This window comes from Pongo pygmaeus, chromosome 3, assembly GCF_028885625.2.
Source record: "Pongo pygmaeus isolate AG05252 chromosome 3, NHGRI_mPonPyg2-v2.0_pri, whole genome shotgun sequence".
NCBI lineage: Eukaryota > Metazoa > Chordata > Mammalia > Primates > Hominidae > Pongo > Pongo pygmaeus.
In genome coordinates, this window is record NC_072376.2 from 112,450,443 (window position 1) to 112,472,913 (window position 22,471).

Consider the following 22,471-nt stretch of genomic DNA (forward strand, 5'->3'; position numbering starts at 1 on the left):
TGTTCTCCAAAAAGATTCACCATAGGATCTTTTTAATTAGCACGCATTCCCCTATGTACTTAACTGTTTACAGAACACTAATCACCATCTAGAAGTAGAATGTTAAGTTAAAGCTAGTAACTTGAGATTATAATCATTCAATTATTTATGACACAATTTTATTTGTCATATCATGTGACACAGCAGATTACCAAAGAAAAAGAGGTAAGTCATTAAAGTAGCCAATGAGATCATCCACAAAGTAACAGAAATTTAGACTTCCTGTTTAATTCTCAACAGCAACAATGGGAGCCAAGACCCTGGAATATTATCATCCAAATGCTCAGAAAAAATAAACTGCTAACTTCAGTTATGCACTAATTTCCCAGAAAGTGCACAAGATAAAAATATTTTCCAACAAATAGAAAATTTATCACTAAAAGATTTTCACTAGAGGATACTGTAATATATACATTTCAGGCAAAAGGAAAACATTTACAGATAGGCTGAGATGCAAAAAGGAATGGTAAGCAAATAGTGTGGTAAATATGAGAGTAAATGTGAACAATGAGTGTAAAAAATAAGTCTTATCAAGGATTTGCTTTTTAATAATCTGGGGAGGAGAAGCATAGAAGTAGGGGTAGAAAGAATGTGAATGAAATAAGGTTGGTCATATATATTCATAATGGTTAAAGACAGGTGAGTGATAGGGAGTAATTATACTATTTTTTTCTCCTTTTGTGTGTGCTTGAAACTTTCCATAATAAAAGTTAAAACTAAACATAAAAAATGTTAACAAAACTAATGGAAAAAAAGGGAAATCCATCATCATTGTGGATTTTAACACATTTCAATCAGTAACTGATATAAGGTAAATTTTAAGAAATCATTGAGGATACAGATGACTTGGACATCAAATTTATAAGCTTTATCTAAGCTTATAAATTTGGGTATAACATTATACCCAACTAGTGAATATCCCTTTCTCACAGGCCCACATTATCGCTAGACTATAGAGTGGTCCTTTTCAAATCTCAGAGAATTATTACCATATATATATATACCACAATCTATGAGCACAATACAGTTACATGAGAAATCAATTACAAAAAATGTAACTAAAAAAATCACAAATGGGTTGGAAAAGAAAAAACAAAATAAAAAAAATCTAGACAGCTTGTGTATCAAAGAAATAATTACAATAGAAATTACAAAATACTTAGAACTGAATAGAAATTAAAATACTACATATCAGAACTTGTGGGTCAACAACTAGCCATCCACATGCAAAAGAATAAATTTGGACTCCATCACACTGGACACAAAAATTAACTCGGAATGGATCATGAACCTAAGTGTAAGAGCTAAAGCTTCAAAACTCTTAGAAGAAAACGCAGAAGTAAATTTTCATGATGTTGATTTAGGCAAAGTATTCTTAACTACAGAAACAAAAGTAAACGTGATAAAAGGAAAACAGAGAAAATGGGCTTTATCAAAATTTAAAACTTTTGTACTTCAAAGGCTATATCAACAGAATGGAAAAAAATGTTTACAAATAACATACCTGATTTTCAAAAAAAAGTATCCAGAATATATGAAGAATTCTTACAGTTCAGTAATAAAAAGATCAAAAACACAAGTTAAAAAAACGGGTGAAGGATCTGAATAGACAATTTCTCCAAAACAAACAAACAAATGGTCAATAAGCACACAAAAAAAGTTGCTCAATATCATTAACTATTAGGGAAATAAAAATCAAAACCACAAAGAGATGTATCACTTCACACCCACATCCAAAAGATGAACAATAGCAAATGTTGAGAAGGATGGGGAGAAATTGGTACCCTAATAAGTTTCTAGTGAGAATGTAAAATGATGCTGCTGCTTTGAAAAAATCATCTAGTAGTTCTTTAAAAAAGTAAACATAGTTACATTTGACTCAACAATCCCATTCCTAAGTACATATCCAAGAGAAATGATACACAAAAACTGATTCACAAATGTTCATTGCAACATTATTATTCACAATGGCAAAAAGATACAAACAACCAAATATCTATCAACTGATGGATAATGATATATCCAGACAATGAAATATTTTCAAAAATAAAAAGAAACAGAGTACTGATATGTGCTACAACATGAATGGACCTTGAAAACATTATGCTAAGTGAAAGACTCCAGTCACAAAAGATGGTATACTATATGGTTCCATTTATATGAAATGTACAGAACAGGCAAATCTACAGGGACAGAAAGTAAATGAATCGTTGCCAAAGCTGGGGGTGCAGGGGAGGGTAGAACTGGGAATAAATGAGGAGTGACTGCTAAACAGTAATGAGGTGTCTTTTTGAAGTAAGGAAATGTTCTAAAATTGATTTCCATAATTGTTGTGCAACTCTGTCAAAATACTAAAGAAACACTGAATGGTATCATTGAAATGAGTGAATTGTCTGGTATGTGAATTATGTCTCAATAAAGCGTGTATATATATATACACACACTCTCAATATTATGTCTCAATAATGTCTCAATAAAGTGTGTGTATATATACACACACTCAACTAGGTACCAATCTATCAGTTATTAATGAGAAATATAACATAAATAGTCTTTTTTTCTTTTTTTTTTTTTTGAGACTGAGCCAGGCTGGAGTGCAGTGGTGTAATCTAGGTTCACTGCAACCTCCGTCTCCTGGGTTCAAGCGATTCTCCTGTCTCAGCCTCCTAAGTAACTGGGACTACAGGTACCTAACCCCACACCAGGCTAATTTTTTAATTTTTTTTTTAGTAGAGATGGGGTTTCACCATATTGGCCAGGCTGGTCTCAAACTCCTGACTTCAAGTGATCTGCCCGCTTTGGCCTCCCAAAGTGCTGGGATTACAGGCGTGAGCCACACACCTGGCCAATTTTTAAACTATAGTCTGTATTTAGTCTGCAATCCAATGAATGGAAACCAGCATGGTCTAAGGGAGGTAGTGGTTCACAACATTTAGACATAAAAACTTTTGTGGGAATCCTGGAAAAAAGTTTATGACATCAGCTTAAATTTTAAATCTCTCCAAATTCCCTCATAAAGTCAGAGAAAACCTCATGCACAAAATCCCAAAATATAAGGTGGGGAAAAACCACCAACTGCCACAAGATCTGTGTGGGCAGTGGAGTATAATACAGGGGCATTTGCCGGCCCACAGACATAAAAAAATAAAAATAAAAATAACCAACAGGGACTCTCTATATAGCATAACAGGCAAAACTGGGAAAAGTGTGTAAAAAGGAATGAGTTTTGCCTACTATAATAGTACACAAGTGCACGGGTCCACAATAGAGCTTTAAGGGCATGGAAGACTCTAGTCACTACATGCCCTCAAAAATAATCAATCAAAGCTCTCTTCCAGAACAAAGCCACATCAAGAAGAAACTGCTGGGAACAGGACCCAAACTGAAGAGGACAGGGAAAACAGAAAAAAAAACAAAAAGAGAAACTCCGGATAAAAGTTGGGAAAGATAAAGGAATGAGAAGATCTCATTTAGCAAGGTGACATTTTTAAACATTACACAAAAACAGAAGGATCTCTACGTATTTAGCAGCACATAAAAATGAGTAAAAGAAAATGACAGAAGTCAAATCTGATACAAAATTATAAGAAAAAAAGGATGAGTATAAATTAAACCTCTGAAGACAATAAATACACACCAGAAACACTTGCTAAAAAAACAGATGAACACTTTAATACTTCAAAACAAGCTGAAAAGACTAAAAAATAATGCATGATACAAAAGAACAATATATATCAAAATTACAACAACATCAGAAATTACTGGCCAGATGCAGTGGATCACATCTGTAATCCCAGCACTTTGGGAGGCTGAGGCGGGTAGATCACCTGAGGTCAGGAGTTCAAGACTAGCCTGGTCAACATGGTGAAATCCTGTCTCTATAAAAATACAAAAATTAGCCGGGCATGATGACCAGTGCCTGTAATCCCAGCTACCCGGGAGGCTGAGGTGGGAGAATTGCTTGAACCTGGAGGTGGAGGTTGCAGTGAGCTGAGATTGAGCCACTGCACTCCAGCCTGGGTGACAGAGCAAGACTCTGTCTCAAAAAAAAAAAAAAGAAAGGAAAGAAAAGAAATTATCTATCAAAAACTTATGTGATAAAACTCAATAAAAAATAAGACATTTTAAAAAATCAATTAAAAAAGATTAAATTAGAAGAAACAAAGACTCATAAATACAACAGATAATGCTTAAAAGAGAAAGAAAATATACCAGGAGGAAATTTAAAACATTTTTTTAAAAAGTCAAAAAGACGAAAAAATTTCAAGACAAAACAGCAAATATTAACAGTAAAGATCCAACATACGTACAATAGGAGTACTGAAGAAAAATTAAAAAATAGAACAAATAAACTTTTCTGACACAGAAACAAAAAATCTGAAACTATTAAATGAAAGGGCAAATCACAGACCTAATACTGATCAAGAATAACTAACACCAAGACATATTCTAATAAAATTAACTAAATATCTAGGCAAAAAGAGCAAATGACTTAGAAAGGAGAGGAAATTAGACTGTCATCAGACTTTGTTCATCAGTAGTACTTCCATAAAACAATGGAGTAACACAGATACACATGGAAAGAAAATGTACGGCAAAGACTTTGTATCCACCAAAATAACTTCAAGCAGTAAGGCCACAGATGAACTGTTTTCAACATTCTAGAATTAATGGAGCTTAGTTCCCACAAGCCCTTCTGGGAATCAACTATAAAACAGGCTTTAGGAATCCAGAATAATTACATATATGCTGACATAAGGACTGGTAGTAGTAAGCATTAAATGTATAGTTATTTACACAACTAAGACTAAATGATGGTTAAGAGAGAGCATACAGCATGTATACAGAAGATACTGTAATGACAGTATCTTCTAACACTGTAGATAGGGTTTGAATATTTTCTAAATGGTAGGCTTCCCCTGTCTTTCCCTCTTCTAATAGAAAAATTATTAGGCTTCTTCCTTTCCCTTCTCTTCCTTTTGGCATCTGGGGCTGGCAACGCCTGAACCCTGAACCAAGGAAGCTTATTGAGACTCAAGAGACAGTCATGGCCAGGTGCGGTTGCTCACACCTGTAATCCCAGCACTTTAGGAGGCTGAGGCGGAGGGATCACTTGAGATTTTGAGAATTTGAGACCAGCCTGGCCAACACAGTGAAACCTCGTCTCTACTAAAAATACAAAAAGTAGCCAGGTGTGGTGGCATGCGCCTGTAGTCCCAGCTACTCGGGAGGCTGAGACAGGAGAATCGCTTGAACCCAAGAGGCAGAGGTTGCAGCAAGCCATGATTGTGCCACTGCACTCCAACCTCGGTGATACAGACTGTATCAAAAAATAAAATAAATTTAAAAATAGAGACAGTCACAACCAAAAACATAGCTGAGCTCAAGAGGGCCTGGACCAATGGGCTTTTATGTACTAAAATACATACAAAATTTTACATAAAAACTCGATTTTATGTAATGAAGTAATTCATTACATAAAAGGGAAAATGAGCAAATAAGTGGGAGCCACATTTCTCATTCTGTTCTGATTCTCTAACAGAGAACAGAATTACAAATATGGAAATGGAGATGGCTGGAATGAATCCTGTGGCATTTTACTAAAAATAGAAGTGTGTGAATATACTATATGTGTGTGCATGTGTCACAGATACTAAAATTAATATTGACCAAATTACTATAAATATGTGTAGACCACAAACACGTATAACACACATATGTACAGAAATATACATACATGCATTCACGCATACATTTATTTCCTGGCTCTGTCCACTGATAGGGCTAGAAATAATGACACTTCTGTAAGCTATGAGTTCATTTAGTATCTATATCTAGTTTCTAAATACCATTGTCTAGTAAAAGGAGTCAGGACTTCTTGGAGAACTAGCTAATTCCTAGGGCAGAGAAAGTAAAATGTGAGCCTGAAATTTTTTTGTGTTAGGAAATTTAAAAATTCAAAGAACAATGAGAACATGTCCAAAAGACACAGGAGTCAGCCTGAAGGGGCTCCCACTAACTAAATCTGAACACAAAAATACATGATGATAATGACACATTAAATCAGAAACCATGAATCTGTAACAGACAATTGAGGCTGAATGCTAACTAATAAATGTAGAAGGAATTATAGAATTAGAAAACCACATTTGGCAACCATCAGAAATTTTTTCAGGAAAGAATAACCAATGGATGCTACAAAGAGACAGTGAAAGTTTGTTGAGTAACAGGACACATACCCAGTTTCAAAGTATGTGAAAACATGTATTCATTACAAAGAAGAAAAGAATAACATCGCCAGGCGCAGTGGCTCACGCCTGTAATCCCAGAACTTTGGGAGGCAGAGGCAGGCGGATCAGTTGGTCAGGAGATCGAGACCATCCTGGCTAACACAGTGAAACCCTGTCTCTACTAAAAAATACAAAAAATTAGCCAGGTGTGGTGGCAGGCACTTGTAGTCCCAGCTACTCGGGAGGCTGAGGCAGGAGAATGGTGTGAACCCGGGAGGTGGAGCTCGCAGTGAGCCAAGATCGCGCCATACACTCCAGCCTGGGTGACAGAGAGAGACTCCATCTCAAAGAATAACATCATAGTGGGGAAAAACAGCAATCACTAACTTAACTAAGTGATCAAAGTAACCTCACCAGTAAGGACCAAATCAACATCATGTGTCTCCTGATATGTTACACTAAGAACACACATCAGCTGGGCTTGGTAGCTCACACCTGTAATCCCAGCACTTTGGGAGGCCAAGGTGGGCTAATCACTTGAGCCCAGGAATTCCAGACCTGCCTGGGCAACATGGCAAAACCTTGCCTCTACAAAAAATACAAAAATTAGCCAGGCATGGTGGCATATGCCTGTAGTACCAGCTACTCAGGAGGCTAAGGCAGAAGAATCACTTGAGCCCAGGAGGCATAGGTTGCAGCAAGCCATGATCATGCCACTACACTCCAGTCTGGGTGACAAAATGAGACTCAAAAAAAGGAACACACGTCACTTCCATAGTATTACACCAAAAACAAATATGATGAAATATCAGTCAAACCCAAATTAAGGGCTGGGCATGGTGGCTTATGTCTGTAATCCCAGCACTTTGGGAGGCCAAGGTGGGAGGATCACTTGAGCCCAGGAGTTCGAAACCAGCCTGGAGAACACAGTGAAACTCTTGTCTCTATTTATTTAAAAAAAAAAAAAAAGTTGAGGGAAATTCTATAAACTCACTGGCCTAGGCCAGGCACGGTGGCTCACGCCTGTAATCCCAACACTTTGGGAGGCTGAGGCAGGCGGATCACTTGAGGTCAGGAGTTCGAGATCAGCCTGGCTAACATGGTGAAACCATGTTAAAAATACAAAAAAAAAAAAAAAGAAAAAAAAAAAATAGCTGGGCGTTGTGGTGCATGCCTGTAATCCCAGCTACTTGGGAGGCTGGAGAATCGCTTGAACCCAGGAGGTGGAGGTTGCGGTGAGCAGAAATTAAAAAAAAAAAAAAAAAAATTGGCATATACTCATCAAAAATACCAAGGTCGAGAAAAAAAAAAAAAAAAGATAGTATCTGGAGAATCAAACATCATGGCCCCATAAATGGAATATGTGGACATGTGCTTTTGTTGTTTTTTTTTTGCCATAAAGGGCATAATTGAGAAAACTGGCAGAATGTGAGTAAGGTGTAAGCACTGATTTCATAAACTTGATGGTTACACTGTGGTTATCTAAGAGAGTGTCCTTGTCTTAGAAAATGTATGCTGAATTATTTAGGGGTAATGGGAGATCATGTCTACAGCTACTGTTAATTAGTTCCAGAAAAACAGACTGTGGTGTGTGTGTGTAGAAAGAGAAAGAGAAAGAGAAAAGGGTAGCAGAGAGGGAGAGAGGAAGGTCATGATAAAGCAAATGTAAAAATTTTAACAAATACAAAGCAAATGAAATGTATTTGGAAATTAGTATTCTTTGTATTAAGTTTGTATTATTTTATATTTGTGTAAGTTTGTATTATTCTTGCAAATTTTCTGTAAGTTTGAAATTATTTCAAAATTTTCCAAAATTAAATGTACTAATATAAAGGGGCTCCCACTGACCAAAAACCTAAAAAATGATAACTTGCTAGTTTTTGGAGAATGAAAAGGAACAGCCTCCTTTTCTTGAAAACTGATAAAAGCAATCAAGCATTTATCATGATTTTCCTATATAAATGATACCACTGCATAACCATAAGACAGGTGGAGGAGGAAGTATCTCTTTATATAAATATTTCGGCCAATAAATAAAAAAAAAACTTTTTAAAAATTGTAGAGCCAGATATGAAAGTGGTTATATATGTTTAATATTTAAAAGTGCCCACCAGCCGGGCGCAGTGGCTCACGCCTGTAATCCCATCACTTTGGGAGGTTGAGGTGGGTAGATCACCTAAGGTCAGGAGTTCGAGACCAGCCTGGCCAACATGGGGAAACCCCGTCTCTACTAAAAATACAAAAATTACCTGGACATGGTGGTGCATGCCTGTAGTCCCAGCTACTTGGGAGGCTGAGGCAGGAGAACTGCTTGAACCCGGGAGATGGAGGTTGCGATGAGCCAGGATTGTACCATTGCATTCCAGCCTGGGCAACAGAGCGAGACTCCATCTCAAAAAATTTTAAAAAATGAAATAAAATAAAACAAAATAAATAAAGGTGGCCACGATGACCCAATGCATGCTAATTAGAAGTTATCTGTGTGTTCCTCCTTTCATTTTTAGCACAAACATGTTCTCCCATGGTTCCTCTGGACATTTTCCATGTTAACACCTAGATTTTGGATATTGCTAAAGCAGAATCATATAGTTGTTACAGATTTTTGGCAGTTACTATGATAATGAAAATTTTTCTGGAATTTCATGCATAGGGCTTCTGCCTAACAGTAGCTCTGTGCATACATGAGCTCATACTACACAGTCTTTGGCTCCATCAAGTGAAAATGTGGACAAGTTGTATTACTTCTGGGCCTCAAAATCTAGCTTAATCATCTTAAAAATGGAATCAGCAAAGTTGTCAGTACTAATAATCACTGGAACTGATGCCTAAGATGACTCAGTTCAACTACCATGAGAACTTAGAACACATTGGATCTTTCTGATTTATTAAATGTCTTAGCTATCACATGGAATTTCTTTTACAATAATGTGCAGTGTTACAAACATTAATTGGGATAGTACTTATAAACCAGAGAACATTCACTTTTATGAAAGATTTTATCCAATCTTATTTTATGCATTTACCTTCCAGACGTACTGCTCTACTAGGAGTTTTAACATAATCTGCATGTACTTTAGTATATTCCATATTAAAGACCAATGAAAAAGTTAATATAGAATTTAAAATATTTATGTTGATAATCCAAAAAGGAAGAACTGAGATATATTTTTATTCTTAAGTTTCTGTTGCACTCCTATATAATGTCTACCATTAGCTGAATTGAATATCAGAACACATGATTTGAAAAACAAATAGATTTTTTATCTTTCTCACAAAATATACATAGCTTTTATTCGTGTGATTATACAAACATGTATGTTCAGCTCATTAAAAAACATAACAGGACAGGCGTGGTGGCTCACGCTTGTAATCCCAGCACTTTGGGAGGCTGAGGCAGGTGGATCACTTGAGGTTAGGAGTTTGAAACCAGCCTGGCCAACACGGTGAAACCCCATCTCTACTAAAAATACAAAAATTAGCTGGTGTCGTGATACACGCCTGTAGTCCTAGCTACTCGGAGGCTGAGGCAGGATAATCACTTGAACCCAGGAGGCGGAGGTTGCAGTGAGCTGAGATTGTGCCACTGCACTCCAGCCTGGGCGACAGAACAAGACTCTGTCTCAAAAATAAATAAACAAATAAAATAACAAAGTAAAAATCACTAATAAATCCCCTTCCAACCCTCCCCCAATTCCCCCCCAAAAAATCACTATACCCTTTTGGTTACTCTAGTTAGCTAGCTATCTAGCTTTTTAGACATTATTAAATTAAAAAACATAATAATCTACCTGTTTTTAGCTTAATTTTCTTCAATTGTTGACATATTAGAGATATCACCTTATAGCAATAAACACAGGTCCATGTCATCATTTTTCATAGGTGCATAATTTATGAATGCAATGAATTTAATCAGTTTCCACTAATAGACATTTATACACTTTCCAAATTTTTGCTATAGAGACAATCCCTATATATATATATATTTTTTTTTTGAACACTTAGGCTGATTATAGAAAAGCTTCATTTGTGAATGTATTAATATAGAAAGCCTTACAGCTATAATATTTTCATTTAGTTATTTATTTAACAAATTATCTTTATTGAAGAGAGTAAAATTAAATAAACAGCTATCATTCCAGAAAATCCAGGCCCATAAATGTTACAAATATATGTAAAATACTGTTAGGCATCATGGGAGTAAAAAAGATAATTAAGATTAAAATAGTTCCTGACCGCTAAGGTATTTTAAATGTAGGAGAGAGACAGTTATATACACAGGCAATGTAAGGGATGAAGTCAGCAAGGCAGAAGAACTAAATGTTAGCTAAGCATGGAATGAGTAGTTGAATCCAAATTAAGATTACTCCTAATTTAAAGCAATTATCTTATGCTCAAATAATTACTTTAACAAATGACAGAAGAGACAAACATACTATCAACTCCAAGGTACTATGCAAGTATTTTTTCCTATAGAAATAATACATGACATGCTTACAGCACTTAAGATAATAAAATATCCTCACAATAAGCCTGCGAAGATTACAAACGAGAAAGCTGAGGCTCAGGAAAGGAAGAGGCAATGACAGAAATGGAATTATTGCGTCATATACCAGACAGATACTTCATATTTCCCCTAGAATGTAAGCTCCATGAGGACAAGGACTTTGTCTTACTATCCACTGAATCCCCAGTTCTTAGAATATTGTCTGGGACAGAATAATGTATATTCAGTAAAAATTTGTTGAATAAATCAAACCCCATTTTATAGATGAGGAAATTGAGGTTCAGAAAGATTAAGCTATATACCCAAGGTCACATCATTATTAAATTAATATTCAAACCCTGAATCAGTATTCTTTCTTCAACTGTAATATCTGAAATAATTTGGCTACTAGCTGAATTTTGGAAATCATTTTTGTAACACTTCAGTTGGTGCTATAGAAATAATTGTTTTGAATGTATAATTTGTACTTGTCACTAAATTTTAATTAAGTCAGAAACACAAAAGACTGAAATTATCTTAAAAAGAATATGTTGGATAATACTCCAGATGTATAATGACAATTTTAAAAGCTAGTTTTTAAACCGTTTTAAGTAAGACAAAAAGAGACAGAACTTTGAATTTTTTATTAGATATAAATTTTAAAATAATGTAGCAAAAAATTAGGAAGAAAAAGGACTGTTTAAATTACTATTGTGCAGATAGATGCTGCAAATTATATACTATTCAATACATAATTTGGATTATCATACTTATCCATTCATTACAGTAGATGAAGAATGGCCTTTTTTGAAGCTGTAAGCCACCAACTGATTCAAATTACTACAGTGTTCCTGAAAACAATAAAAATGCTTTTCTCTAAAAAAAAAAAAAAAATCCACACTTCAAACTATCTCCCAATTATTATGAAATTGCAATGCAAAGCATTAAAACAGATTGTATCCCTCTCTGAAAATCCAGAACATATCAATAACTCAATAAATGTACAGTTTATTCAGAAACTACAGTTACTGAGTTCTGTTTACTGATTTTTCTAGAATATTTATATTTTCTATGTGGTAGCTATTCATATATATCAATACTTTAAAATATTTGAAAGTTGTACAACTGAATTCACTTAGAAGTCCACTGCAATAAGTAAACTGTAAAATAATATTCTCAACTAAAAACATGGAAAGAAACAATATCCTAGATCCATTTGGGGATTAAGTTTTTTGTCAAGAAAAACTTGCCAATTTATGAAAGTGTCTTATGTATCAGACTTCTTACCTGGCAAAAATAAAATTTTAAGAGGACAAAAATCCTGGAATCTAGCAGGAATTTAGTCTCATGTTTTACTATGTAAGAATAATGGAAATCAAAATGTGATCTTTTCTTTTGCCTCTCTTAGTTTAAGCATATCCAGATGAACATTCAGTCAACTTTCTGAGTTATAAGAATTTGGTGGTGGACTAGTATAAGTGAAATTCAGGGCTAAAATTTTAAAATCTAATTGTAACCAATAGCTTCAACTTCCTTCTGTATGAAATATTTTATCAGGATCTCACACAAATGTCCTAGATCTTTCTCTCTCCTGAATTCTTAAATTGTACCAATAAACATCTTCTAGAATGTTCTATATAAAATACACTTCTCTGAGTACTGGCGCATAACTTTATTTCAGCTCACATAAATCCTGTGATGACATCTTCACTTTACATATAACTAAAGAAGGCTCAGAGGAGTTAAGTAATTTGTCACTGGTGAAAAAGGAGTCAGAGACAACATCTGCATCTGAACTAAGGTTTTTGGACTACACAGTTATGCCCTATCACTTTATTTGGTAATCACATACTGCCTTACATTTGTACTACCAACTTTCACCCTTATATTTCTTAATTTTTCCAACATTCATGTCTTTAAGAGCAACAAACTGTGTTGTGCTTTGGTATCTTATAATATCTTTTAGGAGATTTATTCAAATTGTTTGCATGACAGAAGCATGATAGTGCGTACATTTGGGTGGGTTTTAAGAATTCTCAGAGCTTCACACTTGTAAAATAGGGATGACACCAAAATTAATTGAGTGTTTACTGTTAAATGCTTTACCTGTATTAACCCATTTAATCCTCACAACAGCACTATGAGATCAGTACATTGTCTCCATTTTACAGACAAAAAAGCTAAAGGCTAGAGAGGTTCTCTACCCTGCTCAAAAATAAGGTTACAAGCTAGTAGGTGGAGTCAGACTTCAAAAGCCAAGTTATTCTGTCTAGACTGCCTACTCACTTAATGTTAAAACTGTCCCTCTAGGACTAGATAATGACTAAATGAAATCATATTCAACAGTAGGGGAGGATTCAAAAATAATTAACTCCTGGCAATGATTTCTTGAATATGACAGCAAAAGCACAAAAAAAACAAAGCAAAAATAGAAAAATGGCACTACAACAAACTTAAAAACTTCTGTGCATCAAATAGCACCATCAACAAAGTGATGAAAAGGCAACATATAAATAGGAGAAAACATCTGCAAATCACATATCTGATAAGGGGTTAATATCCAGAATAAATAAGGAACTCCTACAACTCAATAACAAAAAAACAAGTAATGTGATTTAAAAATGGGCAAAGGACTTGAACAGACATTTTCTCCAAAAATGGGATATTATAAAAAAAGCCAATAAGCATATAAAAAGATGCTCAACATTACTAATCATCAGAGAAATGCAAATCAAAGCCACAATGAGATATCACCTCCCACCCAAGGATGGGTACTATCAAAACAAACAAAAACAGAAAATAGGTGTTGGCAAGGATGGTGAGGAACTGAAACTCTATGTACTGTTCGTGGGAAAGTAAAATGGTGCAGGCGCTACAGAAACTGTATTGTGGTTCCTCAAAAATTAAAAATAGAATTACTGTATGATCCTACAATCCCACTTCTGGGTATCCAAAATAATTGAAAGCAGGATCTTTGCATATCCTTGTTCATAGCAGCATTATTCATAATAGCCAAGAGGTGAAAGGAACCCAAATGTCCATAGACAGATGAATGGATTAACAAAATGTGGTGTATATATACAATGGAATATTATTCAGTTTTTTTATTGTAGTTTTTTTTTTTTTTTTTGAGACGGAGTCTCGCTGTGTCGCCCAGGCTGGAGTGCAGTGTTGCCATCTCAACTCACTGCAACCTCCATCTCCCGAGTTCAAGCGATTCTCCTGCCTCAGCATCCCCTAGTAGCTGGGATTACTGGCATGCGCCACCACGCCTGGCTAATTTTTTTGTATTTTTAGTAGAGATGGGATTTCATCATGTTGGCCAGGCTGGTCTCGAACTCCTGACCTCAAATGATCCGCCCGCCTCGGCCTCCCAAAGTGCTAGAATAACAGGCGTGAGCCACCGCGCGCAGCCTAATCAGTACTTTTTTAAAAAGGAATTCTTCACATGTTACAACATAAATGAAACTTGAGAACATTATGTTAAGTGAAGTAAGACAGTCACAAAAAGATACTGCATGAATCTACCTATCTGAGATAACTAAAGTAGTTAAATTCACAGAAACACAAAGTAGAATGGTAGTTGCCAGGGTCTTGGGAGACGGGGCGGTAGGGAGCTGTTTGATTAGTACACAGTTGTGTTGTAAGATGAAAAGTTCTGAAGAGTCCTTGCACAACAATGTCAATATACTTCACTAATGGACTGCACACTTAAAAATAGTTAAGACCGTAAATTTCGCGGGTTTTTAAACCACAATTTAAAAATTATTAACTCTTTTCTTTCATTTTATTTTCCTGTCCTTATGGGTATAGTGTTAGAAGGCAATGTAATGGAAAGAAGAGAGAGAAAAGCAAAGAGCACAGGGCTTCAACGACGCAGAGAAAAAAATTTAAGAGACAACAAAACAAGTAGCACCATATTTTCATTAATAATTTTCTACAATTAATTGAATCTATTGATAACTTTCTTCTTAACCTGGAAATACTAATGGCAAGGCAACAGTGTAGCGGTTAAAGGCCTTTTCGAGTCTGAAAGTTCAGCTACCATTCTGACTTTGCCACTAATTGTTGTGTGACCTTGGGTAAGATACTTTCATTCATTCGCTAATTCATTCATTAATTATCAAAAAGTCTGTTTCCACGTGGGTAAACCTGGTCAAATGAATCCTGAACCTCTACACAGAATTGTTCTGAGGAATAAATGAAATAATCCACGCAAAATGTCAGGCACAACTATTGGCACTTTGTGCTCAATAAATGTTGGCTATTATTACTCCGAAGCCTATCGAGTAGGAAAATAAATAAGCTGAATTCAACTAAAGGAAACCCAGTACCATATTCCTCAGAGATTTGGTTCGTCGATAATTATGGTGTTATCAAATCGGATACTCTTCAGCAATCATTACTGACTCTTGACCATTCTTGCCGAACGTGTGCTCTTCTCTTTTAAAGGAACTCTCTCCCAGGGAAAAGCAATGTCATCTCAGGTATTAGATGTTTGCTTTGGGAACAGTTTTCTACAGATCTCAGAAACATGGAACCTGAGATTAGCCACTAGAGTACACCGTTCTTCTCACTTGGATAGGGGCCTAGGCCTTATGTGGGACTGAGAATGGTGAGGGAGGGGACCACATAAACAACACAGATACACATAAAGCCTCACTGTGGTAAGACGGGACCAGACAAGTCTCCTCCAGGGAGAATGAAACCTGGACATTTAGGACAGCGGAACGCGGAGCCGGCGGGCAGGCGGGTGCAGAGGAACCTCGCGCAGCATTCCCCGAGCCCCGGCCCGGAGCTGGGGCTGGGGCCAGGGCGGGGGTGTGTCGGGATGCTCCCCACCGGGCCTGGCGCTGGGGCTGGTTCAGGCAGGCCGGGGGCCCCGCAGGCATCCAGGAGGGGCCGAGGTAGGGGCAGGGGCGGGCTACGCGGTGGTCTGGGGATTGGGCAGGAAGAGAAGGGACGCTGAGGTCTCACCGCGGGCCGAGGGCAGTGGGTAGAGCTTCTCGGCCTTCTGCAGGAAGCGCTGGGCCTTCTCGCGGTTGCCGGCGTTCAGGGCCTCCCGGGCGATCTCGACACATTTCTCAGCCTCATCCCTGTTCCCCTCCATAGCTTGCTCCTTCTTCCGTTTCCTCCGGCAGCGCAGCTAAGAGGGGCGGAAGCCGCCGCCGCGGAGGAGGCGAGGCGGGACCGGCTGGGGGCGTGCGGCGGCAACGGGGAGGAGCGCAGGGGACCGCGGCAGCGGCTGCGACGGCCCGGGCGGACGGGCGGGCCTCGCAGCTCCGCCTCCTCACGGCGGCCTCCCCGCCCCCCGCGGGCCCCTAGGGCGCGATCCGCATCCGTCCCGGCCCAGGACCAACCTCCTGGGCCCGGGCGTCCGAGCTGACTCGGTGGTCCGCGCACCGCGCCAGCAGGCTGGCGCACATAAATCCTGCCCGGGCGGACCTGCCCGGGAGGCGTACGATAGCAGCCGGGCTGCCCATCGCGGGGAGGGGTTCCGCCCGGGACCCGATTGCCGGCATTGGAAGCGCCGTGCCCTGTGACCTCCAGGCGCGGCCCTCGCAGCTGAGGCCAAGAAACGGGATCGGGGAAGGCGACACTCGTTTTCAGTAAAATTGCCAGGACTTGGAGGCCCCGCCTCTGGGCCCCTCAAGCGAGAGAGGATGCGGTCAGGTGAGGACCAAGGTGTCAGTCAGTCCAGTCTCAGCACTTCCGGGACACGTTGGAACGTCGTTTGAACCTAATCTTAGGGCTTGTATGACAGGCTTATTTCAGCTGGATTTTTGTGACCCAGATGTCAGGCTATCCAAAGTACAAAGCAGTTTAATTTGTAGCTTGCAACCAGTGGTGCAGAGCGGCCTTAATCCTGTGTAGCCAAAACAAGGCAGGAATCAGCCCCTCAGGGCCTGCCCTAACAAAAGCAAACTTTTGATTTCACCTTTTCCTTCCCATTTGGATAACATTACCACTGGGAAGTACAGTATCATGTTAGTCTTCACGGTGGGGGTGGGGGGAATGTTTGCTATGTGCAAATTTTTATTTTTTTAAGAAACATGGCAAACTGTCAAAATGACCTGCTTAACCCAACCACAAGATAACAATTTTTACATAATGCTGTGAGCCAAGCTGTTAATTCTGCTAACAACTACCATAACTCGGTACTTTCAAATAAGAAACCCTCCTTCTCTTCGATAAAATGGAGATAGTATATCCCCAATGATGTTACTGAGTACTTAACAATTTCAGACTTCAAAGCAGGGCCTGGCATGTAGCACTATTATCTTTAAAGTTTGAATTCGGAGTTCATTCTGTGGATATACAGGACTTTCCTACCTATTCTCTCCCTCCCCAAGTCCACCACACTAACAGCATACTAGTGCAGTGCTGTCACACAGCAAGCAAAGCCAATGTACAAACTGAAATGGTCACACTTAGCCTAAGAAACTGACAATCCCACTCCAGCTCCTGCCAACTTTTTAAATTAAAACTTCAGTAGCTCATTATATAACATTAAAAAAAATACTTGGGCTATCTCACTTTGTTGATCTACAGATTTGACAGTTCAGTCACAAAGAAATGTGCTTAGTTATTGCTGCTAGATGAGATACTCAAAACAAGTTCCTATTACAACCAAGCAAATTTAATACACAACTAGTTTGGGATATGACCTTTATTGAGCTTATCCACCAGAGTGGAAATAATGTCTGTACAAAACCAAATGTTTGTTACTATAACTTCTGCATCACAATTAAAATCCAAACAGTTTTTTAAAAACAGTCAACTCAATCAAAACCCACTACTTCAGAATCAATAGCTTCTTTGAAGCCACAGTAACACTTAAATATGGTTAAGACTCGAATGCAGAAATTTGGTTGGTTGGAAAGCTAATTAAACTTCCAACTTGCTCAAATAGAATTACAAAAAGGCAAAATCGTGTTTTTCACAGAGATACAGTCCACTGGAATCACCAACACTGGACAGCTGTTAGAGTATTTAGAGTCCTGAGATAATAAGGAATCCAGGCATCCTTTAGACAGTCTTCTGTTGTCCTTTCTTTCCAATCAGAGATTTGTGGATGTGTGGAATGACACCTAGGAGAGTGACAGGAATTAATTCTACTTAAGATTTTTTTTAAAAATCACAGTATTTGAAACCAAGAAAGTGTATACTGTTCAACTTAAAAGGTATCTTTAAAAACGTGCAGCTCAAGTATGAAGTAAAAATTCATTGAGTTATACATATAAATCAAATTTCATGATACAACCATACTTCCATCATTGAAAACATACCTAAATTTCCTCTTCTAGAAAAACTAATTTAAAAAGCAGCAAAAAATTCCTTCCTCTGAAGAAATTTTTTAAAATGTTAGAAGTTAACATACCACCACCAGCAATTGTAGCCTTGATGAGAGAATCCAATTCTTCATCTCCACGAATAGCAAGTTGCAAGTGACGAGGGGTAATACGCTTTACCTTTAAGTCTTTTGATGCATTTCCTGCCAGTTCAAGTACCTAGAACGCAGAATCTGTGTCAGTTGCCTTCCAACTTTCCTTTGGCCAAGATTCAGAGAACAGAATAAAACCCTCACAAACGCAGATCTACCAACTGGAATCGTTCCTCACTATCTGACTGGCAAGATATATAGGGGGCACGCAATTTTAATTCCAAGAGCAGAGAACTCAAGCTCAGAAGGATCCTTGTTGAACACCAGCTCCCTCTAGCGTTCTCTTAGGCCTCTCGCCGCTTTCAGGGCCTGGGAGTTTTCTTGCATCACTTTCCTCCTTCCCTCTTGCCGCCTCCCCGCCCCCCAAACCTTCTCCGGATTATAGGCGTTCACCCATTTACCTCTGCGGTGAGGTACTCCAGGATGGCTGCGCTGTACACAGCGGCAGTCGCGCCCACACGTCCATGACTGGTCGTCCTAGATTTCAGGTGTCGATGAATACGGCCCACTGGGAACTTAAATTTTAAGCATACACAAACATAAATGCACAAAAATGAGAACTAAAGATGGGGAAATTATATGCGCGCCAAAGCAAGGGGCACGGGCGCAGCAACGCGTCCCGACATCGAAACACGTGATTCCTTCCCCCCCATATTTATCGTATGGGCAGCCCAAGTCGCGACACCGCATCACCCACGCATACACAAAACGCCCATCGAGAGCGATGAATAACAAAAAAGGAAATGCAAAGAAAAACATCATGACTCCCAGACTGCACGAACAACTACTGACCTGCAAGCCGGCTCTCTGCGAGCGGGAAACCGCCTTTGTCTTGGCCTTTCCGGAGTCCTTTCCAGCCTTACCGCCAGCCTGCGGCGCGCACACGCCCGCGAGCGGAGGAGGAACGGAGAATATAGAATTACCAAGGCGGCGCGCCCATCCCCCACCGCGGCGCGTCCCGCCGCGAGCGCGTCCCCGCACCCCGCCGGGGTCTCCGGCCCGCGGCGCGCCGCAGGGGCGACCCCGCCCGTTCGCCCCCCGCCGCGCGCTCGCCACGGCCGCGCGCCTCCGCCCGTCCGCCGGCCCCCAGCGGCGCTGCGCGCGCCACCCAACCGTCGCCGCCCGCCGCGAGATCCGAGGCTGCTCCGCTAGCAGCCGACAAAACACCTCCCCCCACTCTTCTAAATCCTGTCTCCGCGCGTTCCCAACCGTCGCCACTTCACCCCCATCCCTCTGTGTAACGGGTTTTTCTCCCGCTGGCAAAAACCCGCGGAGTCATCAAGCGTCTCTGCGAAGTTTACCATTTCGAATTCCGCTGAAGCTCAAGCAAGCAAGGCAGAGAAAAGACTAATCGGACCCACGGTGAGATTCCCACCACCTACTCCTTCGTCGCACCGCGATTCAAACTGCGCTGTCTCCCGCCTTCCCTGCTCCCTTTATACTGCAGAATGTTCCCTCATCCGGGAACTCGGATTGCTCATCCCACCAATGGCTGCCACCCGCCCTCGGGACGCGTCCTTGAGACTTTAGCCAATGAGCAAGCGAAGAAAAGGGTGGAGGGGCGGGCGCTTCTAAGCTCAAGCCGCGATTGGGGCGTGGGGAGCGAGGCGGGGGAAGGCGGAGGGATGGGAACGGGGGAGAAGAAGGGCACCGCGGCGGGAGGGAAGAAACAGAGCGAGCTACGCTGCGGGAGCGCAGTTACCAGCCGGCTGCGGTCACGTGCCTGGGAGGAGGAGCTGAGACCTCAGAGGAGGGGCGCGCGGTAGCGCCCCGGGTCCCCTAGCAGGGCTCTGGAGACCACGTGAAGTCTCCTCGGTATCCAGCACGCCGCCCCAGCACTCCCAGCGCCTCTCGGGCGGAGACCTGCGACCCGCAGCCGCCTTCCGGGGCCCCGGGCACCCCCTCCCTACCCTCTCAATCCCTGGCGGCTCCTCCCTTCTGACAGGTGGCGCGAACGCGTCCAGTGAGAGGAGTCTGAGGTTTGTCCTGACGCCTTTCACAGCCTTAGTAGAGATTCCGTGTTTCTTCCGTCTAGGCGAGTCCCCAGCCACCAACAGATTACGACCCGCTGCTCCCACTTTATTTTCAGCCGGGTCTTCCACCTCTCCCTCACTACTTACGAAATCCCCCACGGAATAGTTCTGTGACAGCAAACGGTGAAGCCAAGTCACCTCACTGGTCACGAAACCCTTTTTGTCTATACTTAGCTTCTGGCGAGGCAGTATTCTTTAATCAAATCATAAACCATATTTTTTGGAGACTACACATCAATGGGTTGTACCTGTAGCCTGGTGTGTAAAGCTCGTTTAGTGAAACCTCAGAGCTATTACGTGTCAACTTTTCTACAGTTAAGTATTTTGCCACATGACAAATGTTCGGCAAATGTCGATGGAGTAACTCTGACATGATTTTCAGGCAGTTACAGAGGGTCCATGCAATGCAATCAATTGCAAATGATGAGGTTAAAATAATGGTACTGTACACACAGTACTATCTTTCCAACTAGTAGATTATTAACACCTGTGTACATCTCCAGCTGCTTGGGGATAGTAGTGTCTCAATCTCATTTGTAGTGTTTTAGTGTATTAACACTTTTTAACATAATTGAATAGTTTCAATGTGACGAACATTTGAAACATATACTCTATGCTGGGCATGGTGGCTCACACCTGTAATCCCAGCACTTTGGGAGGCCGAGGCGGGCAGATTACGAGGTCAGGAGTTGAAGATCAGCCTGGCCAACATGGTGACACCCCATCTCTTGTAAAAATACAAAAATTAGCCAGGCATGGTTAATTTTAATTTCTTGTAAAAATACAAAAATTAGCCAGGCATGGTGGCGCCCGCCTGTTATCCCAGCTACTCGGGAGGCTGAGGCAGGAGAATCGCTTGAACCCAAGAGGCCGAGGTTGTGGTGAGCCAAGATCGCACTACTGCACTCAGCCTGGGCAACAGAGCGAGACTCTTTCTCAAAACAACAACAACAACAAACATATACTCTGAAGTACTTTAGATTGGGTTTCAATTTGAAAGATTTTATCGAGTTAGAGGACCTCCCAATTTCTGTGAGATAAATTCTAGAGAAGAGCTTCCCAACAATTTTGACATTGAGGTTTATTATTTCTTGGAACCAAGGAACTCTTATGATGTCGTCGATAGCAAGTCTTCATCCGTTTTCCTACTGATAATATAATAATGATATATTAAGCTATGAAACCTGATATAATAGTTAACGATGGCTCCAGGGAAGCTTTGTGATATATAAAAAACCAACATTAATGCCATCTCCAGTTTAGATAATACTCTGCCAGCTCTTTGCTATGAAGCCCAACAAAAGGAATTTACTGTTGCCTCGCTGAATAGTGGTTAGGAGGATGAACTCAGAAGCAAGTAGAGATGGATTCTGTTCTGCCTCCTCCTCACTGTGTCATCTTAGTTACTAATCTTTCTGAGCTTCCATTTCCTCTTCTGTGAAAAGATAGTATCATCTATTTTCACATGGTTGAAAGATTAAGGAAAAAGATATGCAATGTACATAGTAGCATGTGTTTGGCACGTAGTTAGCCCTCAGTAAATAACTGCTATTATTTTCTACATTGGATGCTGGAGAGGGATGAAATAAAGTATCTTTTATTTCTAAATCTTTTTTGCTATTTGGTTTATTTTCTTTCTTCGATGTGGAAGCAGCAAGCTTGAAACCTGCCCAAAGTATACACAACCAAGTCTTCCAACATCCAAACTAAAATCCAAAATCGGTTTAATAACTCCATAGTTTTTCTTCAGAGAACAGGACAGTATTACTTTCTGCACTTTTCTCAGAGTGGTGTGATGTGATGATTTCCTACTCTCTTTCCTGCCCCCCCCCCCCGGAAAATGTATGATGCAAATATGTTAATATTCTTGGTTTATCTTTCCAGTTCCTGTGTTAATGGTAATACATGTATATACTATACTTAGCCAGAGCTATGTAATTATTTTTGTTTAATGCCATACCCAATTAGTTCTCTTGCCATAAAAAATATGGGATGCCAAGGCAAGAGGATCACTTCAGCCCAGGTGTTAAAGACCAGCCTGGGCAACATAGCGAGACCCCATCTCTACTAAAAATACAAAAATTAGCAAGGCATGGTGGCCCCTGCCTGTGGTCCCATCTACTCTCTACTCGGGAGGCTGAGGTGGAAGGACCACTTGAGCCTATGGTTGCAGTGAGCCATGATTGTGCCACTGAATTCCAGCCTGTGTGGTAAACTGAGACCCTGTCTCGAAAAAACAACA

General features: G+C 40.0%; 2 protein-coding genes across 3 annotated transcripts in view; both read right to left on the reverse strand.

Annotated features, from left to right (window-relative positions):
- DNAJB14 (DnaJ heat shock protein family (Hsp40) member B14) overlaps window positions 1-16,355 on the reverse strand; it is a 51,746-nt gene extending 35,391 nt beyond the window's left edge. The window contains exon 1 of one of the 2 annotated variants that reach the window (XM_054484854.2): window positions 15,730-16,355. In XM_054484854.2, coding sequence (XP_054340829.1) covers window positions 15,730-15,862 — 133 coding nt within the window. In that variant the 5' untranslated portion in view covers window positions 15,863-16,355. The remainder of the gene's footprint in view (window positions 1-15,729) is intronic. The other variant, XM_054484856.2, reaches the window with a different exon arrangement.
- Window positions 16,356-17,404: 1,049 nt separating this feature from the next.
- Window positions 17,405-19,711, reverse strand: LOC129034964 (histone H2A.Z). The gene is made up of 5 exons (XM_054484858.2): window positions 19,498-19,711; window positions 18,989-19,066; window positions 18,598-18,711; window positions 18,134-18,263; window positions 17,405-17,843 (listed from the first exon to the last, which is right to left on the reverse strand). Exons 1-5 carry the CDS (start codon window positions 19,498-19,500, stop codon window positions 17,782-17,784), a joined length of 387 nt encoding a protein of 128 aa, XP_054340833.1. The 5' UTR covers window positions 19,501-19,711; the 3' UTR covers window positions 17,405-17,781.
- Between the last annotated feature and the right edge of the window lie 2,760 nt (window positions 19,712-22,471).